This window comes from Pleuronectes platessa, chromosome 14 (genome assembly GCF_947347685.1).
Source record: "Pleuronectes platessa chromosome 14, fPlePla1.1, whole genome shotgun sequence".
NCBI classification, from domain to species: Eukaryota; Metazoa; Chordata; class Actinopteri; order Pleuronectiformes; family Pleuronectidae; genus Pleuronectes; species Pleuronectes platessa.
The window spans coordinates 22121462-22132383 of NC_070639.1; the positions used below are offsets into that span (position 1 = coordinate 22121462).

At 46.2% G+C, this 10922-nt stretch overlaps 1 protein-coding gene across 1 annotated transcript; it reads left to right on the forward strand.

The window, feature by feature from the left end:
• Nucleotides 1–808: 808 nt before the first annotated feature.
• On the forward strand, nucleotides 809–10662 carry LOC128455543 (protein FAM171B). The gene is made up of 8 exons (XM_053439210.1): nucleotides 809–1053; nucleotides 5521–5817; nucleotides 6509–6601; nucleotides 6729–6893; nucleotides 7505–7678; nucleotides 8423–8539; nucleotides 8851–8974; nucleotides 9634–10662. Exons 1-8 carry the CDS (start codon nucleotides 885–887, stop codon nucleotides 10511–10513), a joined length of 2019 nt encoding a protein of 672 aa, XP_053295185.1. The 5' UTR covers nucleotides 809–884; the 3' UTR covers nucleotides 10514–10662.
• Nucleotides 10663–10922: the final 260 nt, after the last annotated feature.

Below are 10922 nucleotides of genomic sequence, written 5' to 3' on the forward strand. Positions count from 1 at the left end.
TAGACGCTGATCCCCGGCTCCTCACACACAGAGAACGATGACAACAGAAAAGGGCTGTTGATGACGCGACAGTTTTGCTGAATAAAGTGACACCCAGCGGGTCAAAATGCTTATGTCATGATTAAGTCAGCGGGTTTTTGCGCTGTTCCCACCGCAGTTAGCATGGTGGCTAGCCCGCTATCCCCGTTATCAAAGTTCGTTATAACCGTATGTGACCCTACACACATGCTGTAAGTGCTCTAACCAGCCACAGTCAGCCGGACGAGGGTCATCTATTAAAAATGACTATGATACATATTCAGTATTTAATACATGTGTCTGATAAGACTTTACTCCTTTGATGTTCTTTGACATAAAGTGGAAAAGACTAAAGCTCAAGTTATTCCAAGGGGACATACATAAGAGGGGATATACGTTTTGAAATCATTATTGCTTGTAATGATAGATTATTATTATTATTGAGAGTATTTTGATGATGATCATCTTTAGATAGATAGATAGAACTCAAATCTCAGGTAAATAGATAGATAGATAGACAGATAGATAGATAGATAGACAGACAGACAGACAGACAGATAGACAGACAGACAGACAGATAGACAGACAGACAGACAGACAGACAGACAGACAGACAGACAGACAGACAGATAGATAGACAGACAGATAGACAGACAGACAGACAGACAGACAGACAGAGCAGTGGGCCTCGGTCAGTCAGCAGATTAAAGGGGAGGAGTTTGCTGCAGCTCTGTTGACACAGCGCATCTGAAGTGAAGAGTGAACTCGGAGTGATGGCGGTGGACTGATCTTCCTCCTCTTCCTCTCCCTCTTCCTCCTCTAGTTACTCCTCAGCCTGCAGACCCCGGGGTGAGGAGCGAGCAGTCATGTTGATGCGCCTCATATCTGCGCTCATCTTCCTCAGAGCCTCCGCGGAGCTGGGTGCACAGAGCACGGGACGCTCCCTGCATCACAACGACCGGAACTTTTCAGACCCGGATCACATGGGACAAGAGCTCATTCACACCCAGCAGCCAGAGCTGGACCCACTGCCAGGTTCGTACTGGATCCACTGGATCAAAACTCAACGATAGAGCTGGAGGGTCAAATGAACATAAACCACACGGGGACCGTAAATAGCCACGTTTTATTTATTTATTTATTGACATATTTATTTTATATGTCTTATGGCTTTGTTATACGAGATTCTATTCTAACATGTCCTGGTCTCGACCGTCTGTATCTGCTGATGAGTAATAAGTGGAGCTGCTCTCGCCTCCTGAGCAACAGTTTCTCCATCTGTCTGTGTTTACAGCATCACCACCAAACACGACACAGTTATATCACTGACAACACTCTCACTGGAGCGTGAAGGCACGTGTGCAGGGCCCAAATGTGAATCATAACAATAACAATATATTTCAACCACCGCAGACTGATTCTATTGTTTTGTTTTTAATCGTTATTCACATGATTTGCTGCTTCTTTAAATTATGTATGTGCAAATATAATACCACCCCCCCCCCCCCACCTCCCCCTTCTCCTCTCTGTCCCACCTCCCACCAAAAGTATGTCAGAGACGCAGGCACTTCTCACAGCCGTCCTCTTGTTTACAGCCGAGCAGTGGACAGGATCTGAAAGAGGGATCTGTGACCCGTGTTCCCTTCAGCATCAACTGATTCATGACTAATTCATGCTCCAGTAGGAGTACATTGCCATGGCTCAGCACGTGACCACCCCCCCCACCCCCATCTCCCCCCCTAAGCCTGGGCTTGTTCTCCATTTATCACTTGGAAATGTCCCCAAGCATTCTGATGTGTCTTGTACCCTCCTCCTGCCAAACCATCTCCTCCTCCTCCTCCTCCTGCCAAACCATCTCCTCCTCCTCCTCCTCCTCCTCCTCCTCCTCCTCGCTTCCTGTCCCAGCACCACACAGTCAACTCCCCGGGGGGAAGGAATGACTGTCCACTTTCTACTTCTACTTAACGACTACAAAAATTATAAAAAGCTACACACAGGGCCTTCTCCCGTGAGCCAGATGGTCGGCTGCCTCTCGCTGAGATGAACAATCTTCACTGTCATCACTTCTTAAAGGGCAACATCACAGTTTCTCTCTTTCCCCCTAGGGAGCATTTTAAATATTTGACAACAGGTCCGGTGGGTGTAAAGGGCATCGGCTCCTCATCAACTCCACCCTGAGCATCCTTTGTCCTCAGGCGGCATGTAACAGATCTGTATACCCCCCCCCCCCCCTCCATCAGTGGAGTATATGGCTTAAGTCCAACACACATACACACCAGCATGTGGAGAGGGTAGGGGGTGGTGGAAGGGGGGGTCACCAGAGATAAGTCCCTGTTGGTCCATCTGTTTGTCCTGCACAGTCTCACAGAAATGACCAGTCAACATGTTTTTGTTTGATTCTCTGTGGAAGGATGTGAGACCTTTAAGACACAGACACAGACACAGACACAGACACAGACACTGACACAGACACAGACACAGACACAGACACAGACACAGACACTGACACAGACACAGACACAGACACAGACACTGACACAGAAACAGACACAGACAGATACAGACACATCATTTATAACTTAAAGAATAATTGTACAAACACACAGAAACCACCGAAAAAGAAAAAAAAGAAAAATATAACAAAAAATATGATTTAAAAAGTACAGACAAAAGTGTTATGCAAAAAATACTGTAAATAAAATATGATTTGTGTCTAAAATTGAAAACCATTTTAATTTTATATCATATAATAATGAAGACTAGTGAAAAACTAGTGCTATACAACTCGTAACTAAATCATTTTGGACCACCATGGTAAATTTAAGAAGGCCATAGCAAATATATATAATATATATATTGCAAAATTCAAGTACTCGAATGTTCTTTTTCGTTATTGTGTTAATTACACAGGTTCACTGGGTTACACATTAACATTCTGACGCTTTTACATCACAGAAAATCACAGCCCTTTATTAAGACCTGTAATATTCTTCCAAAAAACATCACTGAACACAACAACACATATCTCACTGGACACCAGCACAGTTACATAACACAGTATTCGAGTGATAGAGGAAAATATTCCTCATCTGCGTCTGTGGCCTCACTCCGTCCCTTTCAATATACTTCATAAACCTCTCTGTGGCGTGTTTCATTTCAGCCAAATGAGGAGATTACAGTAATCTGGCACGGCACACCTCCACTTCAGATTGAGTGACCCCCCCCACCCCCCCCCCCCCCCAATGTAACCCCACGGAGAGAGGAGGAGGGGGGGGATCTGACTGAAAAAACCCGTCCTCACGTCCATCTGCACTGGCAGCGTTCAGGTTCTCATCTCAGGGGGTCGACGCTAACGCAGCCAAATGTAGTTATTTGTCATATGGAGGCTTGAAAACGAAGGAGCCCCTGGCACCCCCCCACTCTCTGTGCGCTCCTGATCAAAGGGGATTGTTAGGGGCCTGTTGGATGTGGGCTGATCTGGTTATCTGGCTCCGGCACGCGCTGACATGGTGTGAAAGCTGGGGACATAAGGCGCGGCGGCTTCATGAGTCCTCAGCAGAGCTTTGGCGGATCGTTTAGCGGCGGGATTATGAGCGATCGGACCGGCTGCAGATTCAACCGGTGCCACCGTCAGTGCTGAATTGTCAACACGGGGACAAACAGAGACGCTGCTGTAGCACGAATAAAAAGCAAAGTGCAGGGAGGACGTTTTTATGGCCTCAAAGCACAAAATAACCATGATGCAGTGCTCTGTGACTGAGGAGGGCAGATGATGAGCCAGCTGCTCAGATTTATGTGTCTCCCAAAAACTCTCTCTCTGGCCCCGACTGCACAGGAACAGCAGAGTAGAGAGTATTTATAGAAGGGCAGAAGGTGCCGGTGCAGGCAGAGAGTTCCAGCTTCACACAGAACTCTGGATGCTGAGCAGCTTCTCTGAAGCTTTGTTCTGTGGCTCCATCAGGATTTGTTATAGGGAACTTTTGTAACCTTTTTTTTCCAGCTGGTCTGTTTTTAGCTCTAACTTTATCTTGTGCTACTTTCAAGATATTCATACATTTTTACCTCACTGACTAATTCTTTTATACAGAAATTCACACAATTTACAGTTTTTTTAATATATTTTGACAATTACAGGACAGCGGAAAATAAGTCGGCAACATAACACTGACATATTTCTGAAGATTCAAGATACACAAGCAAGTCCAGTGGCCTTTGTTACGGCTCCTGAAGAGAACACTGACATATTATCACTTTGTAGAGTTGTCAAACAGTCAGTGGCCTAAACGCTGAAAATTAAACCATGAACACCAAAACAATTATCTGAGAGAGTCTAAGGCCCCTTTGCATCCTGAGAGAATAGACCACATTACAAAACAGCCTGTCTCCTCTGACCACGTGTGATTGGATCTCACTTCCCAGCTCTGTATGCAAATCATTTCGAAAAACACAATTACGTTGTTTTGTGAGTAAACCGATTTGTACGATGACAATGTGTGTAGTTGTGTCTGTCGGCCGAGATAAGGTGAAAGAGAGCGGAGTCAGGAGGGGTCTAGTGAATAAACATAATAAACAGCTATGCTATCAAATAAGATTCTGCCCATTTCAAAAACAGTAAATGTTAATACCAGGTAGAAATAGAGTCTGGAATGTTCAGGGTCTAAATTGCTTATTAACACTTAAACATACATCAGTGTGTTAAGAACTTCCTAAAAAGACAGAAAACATCTTCAAGAAAATTGTATTTGACGTATACTTATGTCCCATCTATTAACATGGAGGGGGCAGGATGTATGCCCTGTCCTGCAGCCGCCACCAGGGGGCGATCGAGCCGTCATGTCGTCCATCTTTATAAACAGTGTATTGGTTTATACAGATATTTGGTTTTAATGAATGGAGCAGCTTTATTCTGTGTCCCCAGCTTCACAGAGAGAAGTGGTGTGTTACTTCATTGTGATGCGACACTGCACCTCGGCCTGAACTTGCTGTTGGACACTGGTGCACTGTGGGAAAGTGGCTAATTGGTGTTTGTGGATAAGATGTCACACTGTCCGAATAGGCCCTGCAATGGGATTGTTTAGGAGCCACCTGGAAACGCAGCGTTCAGCCTCCTGAGAGTCACTTCATTGGAAATATGTAGTGTCCTCTGCTGCCCGCATGCTAATGTAGCATTACGCTGAATCGAGTGTTTACTTTGTTGCTCTAATTGCCGGATTGTACCATTTGTATTTGTGTCCACCCCTTTGGAATCTGCTGGGATTCATTGATTGGTATCCTCCAGGGACTCTGCTAATTAGTTTCCCTGTTGTGTTGACAGTGAGACCTCCGAGCCTGCAGGGTTAGGTGTGAATGCAGCCAACTCCATGGTGTTAAAGCAGTGAAGATTCTACTGTATAAAAGAGGAAGATGAAATAATAAGAACACCTGAGAGTAGGATGTGATTAAAGCATATTAAAAGCTTTTATTAACCTTCACACCCAAACTCTCATGTTTCTCTCAAAGCAGCATCTTTGACTAACTCCCTTTCCCCCCCCCCCCCCCCCCCAGGTTCTGCCTTTAACCTGAGAGTCCAGGTCAGTGACGTGCGGAGTCGTCAGCCCCTGAGCAAGGCACTGGTGGAGGTTTACGTCAACTACATGGTCGCCAGCACTGCGCTCACCGGGGAGGATGGTGGCGCTCTGCTCCACGTCCCTTACCTCACCGGTGTGCCCGTCACCGTCGTGGCCAGCAAGGAGGGATACATCCGCTCACTGCTGCCCTGTGAAACCAGCAGGATGCCCAGTAAGATACTTAATGTCCGGGGTCTGTGTGTGTGGAGTTCTCTCCTCTGTCTTCCTAAGAGTAAAGATTTAGTCTGAGTGTGAGTGAGACTTCAGTGTGACAGAGACTTCACCTTTTTATCAGGTCAGAAAATCGTCTGATCCACGACTCAGCCTTTCGAGGCTTAGCTCAGTCCATCGCACTGTTTCACTCCCTGAGGAATCAGTGTGTGTGTCTGTGTGTGTGTCGCTTAGTGTGTGTTTCTTTGCCAAATGTGAGAGAGCAGTGGTTTTGTTTTCCAGTTGAGTAACTTTAAATAGTGTCCTGTGCTTACATGGCCATACTCCACTGATTTTCTAAACTTTATGTTTGTCATCGCAAAACCAATTTCTGCTCCGCATTACTGCATTTTGAATAAAGTACCAACACATACATAAGTCTATTCAGGAGCTGTGTGTGTGTGTGTGTGTGTGTGTTTGTCAGTGTGTGTGTCTGTGTGTGTGTGTGTGTCTTTGTCCCCGATGCTCTTTTGCACTCTGCGGTGCTGTGACGCATTAAAACTAAATCTTGAATCTTAAGCTCCAGTTATTGTCGTGGAAACTTCCCCCATGTCTTTCCTCTGTGTGAGGCGTAATCGGCCACTTGATAAAATGCGCTGTTCTGCTGCCATCTAGTGGATGGACAGATAACTCCTGAGTGTTCACTGTGTGTCTTCCCTCCTCTGCTGTTGCAGTATTTTCATCAGTGACCATGTCACTACTGGGTCTCAATCAAGGGAACATCTGGCTCTTTGAGGATTCGGTCCTGATCACTGGAAAAACATCTGGTATTTATTATATTCACGATCTCTCTCTCTGTCTCATTCGTTTCACATTATCTCAGCCAAAGATTCATATTTTCGCACATTAAATATTTACTGCTGTTATTGTCCATTCTTCTCTTGTTATTCATAGACGCTCTGTCGCAGCCAGTGGTCCAGTTCCCCCAGAGCCTCCTGAATCTAACGGAGGACAGTAACGTGACCGAGGTCAGAGCCTACCTGACCTTCCCCCAGCTGACGTCAGAGAGCCAAGGCTTTCCCAACACTGTGGGCATCGTGGGCAGTAAGTCAGGTAAATACGTGTGTGTGCGTGTGTGTGTGTGTGTGTGTGTGTGTGTGTGTGTGTGTGTGTGTGTGTGTGTGTGTCTACTAAGTTGACCCACAGAAATATGTACATACAATAAATCCTTCCTTTTTAAGTACTCTAGCCGCATGACTGAGGAATTCACATCTAAAAACAGATATAAAGCATGAGGAGGACATTGTGAACCCTCCATGTGCTGCACATACACAGACATCTTTTTTTAATAATGTATTAATAGTATTTTATAGTGATAAACTTCATGACGCCATAACCCAGACACTGGGGAATTAAACCTCTTTTAAAAGTGAGCGCTCAGGCCTGTCTCCCCCGCCATCGGCCTCTCTGTCTTCGGCTCTCCTCCCCACCTCCTCCTCACATTGTTTATACCAAATGAGGATGATTAATTGTTGAGGGAGAGTCACTTTGTCATTATCTTCCACATTAAACCACTTTATCCAATCAGCAGTCAGTGCTGTCAATCAATCTTCTGTTTCTGACGCTCAGCCAGAGGAATCTGACGTGACATATTTCTTCTAAGAAAAGATCTAAGTTATCAAATTGAACTTGGTGCTCAGCTCGTCTTCAGCAGCGTGTTGTGTTGTTTCCAGGGCTCGTCAGCGTGGAGCTGAGCCCGATGGCGGCCGTGAGTGTGCAGCTCTTCTCAGGAGACACGGAGCTCCATGTGAGCGGCCCCGTGCAGCTCCGCCTCAGTGTTCCCGACAGCTGTGGACTTCAGATGTCCAGCGTTGTCCCAGCGTGGTTCTTCAACCGGACCACTGGTGAGTGGGAACCATCGTCATGTCTAAAAAACCCGACCCGCTGCTCTGCTGAGTCAATGACTGACATCTGGACTGGTTTGATGCTTCAGGTGGGAGATTCTTGCCATTTTCTATTCCCCCCCTCTAGAGGAACCAGGTTCTGATCATTCACTCACACCCACTGGAAGGCTGTTAACTTCTGTGGCCTCTTTATCTCGACCAGTCAGAGAGAGAGAGTTTATCACTGGATGAGGCAGATGGGTTATTGGCAGCAGTGCAAGTGACTGTTTGACTCCAGCTCTCAATCACTCTGTCGGTTCCTCAGCCTGATGTGTGAAAGTTGAAACCACCAGTCTCCTGTGTGAAGACTTATAGACTCCCTGCAAGCAGCCCAGCTATGGATCAGGAGGTAGAGCGGGCTGTCCATTAACCACAGGGTCTACGGCTCGACCCCAGCGTTAGAAGTACACTCGGGCAAGATACTGGGCCCTGATTTGAACCCGACGGCCTTGCCAACAGTTTATGAGTGATTCACATAAATGCACTGTGTGTATGAATGGGTGAATGGCAACAACTGTACTGGAAACCACTCTGACTGGTCAAAAAGGCCAGAAAAGTGCTAGAAAAAAACCTGTAAAAGAAGCAAATAAGTCAGATTTTAGAGATAGATTAGGTTAACTCTTCTTTTTCTTATTCATACTATGTTTTAATATAAATTTCAATTAAAACACTGTTGATGTGTGTGTTTGATTTGTTTCCTTCCAGGCGGGTGGATGAGAAAAGGCCTCGGGAAGCTGGTGTCAGTCGATGGAAAACTCTTGTGGACGTTCACAGCTCCTCACCTCGGACACTGGATCGCAGCTCCATTGTCCTCTACCAGAGGCGAGTGTTCACCATAGTGTTAATTAAATGCTATATACAGATAACAGTTCTCTGTATTTATATCTGAGGCACCCAGCTATGGCATATAGAGCAGCAACATGATGACGCTGTGGTTATCAGTTGAAATGTATAGGTATGAAATATCAAACAATTAATATGGATGAAATGAAAAATGTATGAATGGAAAGAATTTAGCAATGAACTGTATAAACTGGATTTTTCCAGTTTTGGAAAACAGTAGATAATAATTTTCAGAAAAATGTATCATCTTAAAATAATTATTTGATCCTCTTTTTTCACTTCTGCTCCAGGTTTCTTTGGACTTGCTCTTCCCATTGACTTCATCCTGCAGCATTCGTCTCTCCTGATGGTCATACTGGGAGCAACGCTTGTCATCGTCATCTGTCTTCTGGTCGGAGTGTTGTGTCATCGCAGGTACACAGGCTTCTATATGAAACACGTCTACACAGTGTGTCCTGTGTGTGGTCAGGCTATTAAAACTAAAGCATTTGAAGAACATTTAAAGACACTTGCTGGTTTTATCACACACCAGATGATTCTGGTTGTGTTTATGAGTGAATCCCTCTCTGCAGATGACATAATATATACAGTGAGTTCCGCTCACTTACCCACATCACAGCTAATTGAACTGCGTCTGTGTGACAGTGTCACGTCCTCACGGCACCAAAGCTTAACCACAAGTGATGTGTTTAGGGATTTACTGAGAAGAAGTCCTGCAGGGGGTGATCTGAGAAATTGTTTTGACACTTCACTGAAACTTTAGTAAATCAAACCTCTGAGCGAGCGGCAAACTTTACACAGACACTTTTTTAAAAAGCCCCAAGGACACGATTATTCTGTCCTGTTTCATTCGAGTGTTCATTTAAAAACACCAATGCAGTTTAACAAGTAGGTTCCTACATGGCCGGTACCAGAACACAATCTGGGGCCTGAGCATCCCAAGAGTCTAGTTAACATTATACTAGAGCTTGTGAGTGTGTGTGTGTGTGGTAAATGTGTGTATTGCACTGCACTACATAGTCAGTGTTTGCAGGAAGACTCTGCTTAAAGCAAATGTTTTGTCTTGACAGCAGAAGTTCCCAGAGCGGCTCTCAGACGAAGTGGATCCTGCCGCTGACCAGAAGAGACCAAACCACCTCCACGTGTGACGATGACGTCTTTGAGCTACAAACACACAACGGGCTTCACCAGCCTCTTGCAGACAATCATCACAACGGCAGTGTGATAGCCAATCCCGGCGCGGTGTGCGTCAGCGAGCTGGACCTCAACCCTGGACCGAAGGATGTGACTTGTCTATTTCAAACCACAGAGCAGATGAGATCTCTGGCGGAGAATTTGTTTTTCTACAACCAGCCTGTTGCCATCCTTCACCCTCCGGCGTTCTTCCACGTGGAGGAGGAGGAGGAGGAGGGACTCAGCCAGAGGAGCAGGTCGGCTACGCTGCCCCGTGCGGGGGGGGCTTCAACCGGCACCGCCTCCGAGCCGCTGAGTGAAGACAGCTTCACCCAGTCACAGAGCAAAGGTCCGACTGGGACCCAGAGCCAGGAGGGAGAGACGGAGGACCAGCTGGGAGTTCTGGAGGAGCCCACCACCAGCACAGCCAGGGGTCACTTCAGCCTCCCGGAGTCAGCCTCCGTCCCAGGAACATTGAACAGAATCAGGGACAACAGACACTCGCTTCTTGCCTTCGGAGAGTTCTCTGGAGTCCCGCCCCCTCAGACCCCCCGGGCCTGGTTCGTGTCGCTGGAGGGGAAACCCGCGGCCGAGATCCATTACGCCGGGTCGGAGCAGCAGAGGAGACGCAGGCCGGTGGACAGTCGGGACACCAGTTTGGACTCGGGGGTGGACATGAGCGAACTGAACCCGTCGACTGGAAGGAGGACCGTGACCCTGGAGCGCAAGGCTACCTTCACCAAAAGCACATCTGGCAGCAAACCTCCAGCTCCACAGTAAAGAGCCTTGAACACAGAACTCGTGGAGTGAGCAGAATCATAGTGACCTCGTTAGTTTAATATTCACATCTGCTTCCCGACATCCTGTCTCACCTCTTCTCTCCGGCCTCAAGGCTCCAGTTTGAACTGAACTCATCCAAATAGCTTTCAAGTGTCGAATAATAATATAACACACTGATGATTCAAACTGATCTGTCCCCCCCCCCCCCCCCGACATTCCTGGGACTGTTGACCGTGAACAATCACAAACTCGATTCCCTCAAGGTTAATCAATGGCTAACACTTAAATATGTCAGTCTAACGATGTCATTTGATTCATACATGTTTGTGCATAGTTTGCTGTATTTTTCCATGAAGTGAATCTTATATTTTAATATAAAAAAAGTCAATGAATAAATAAACTGAACCTG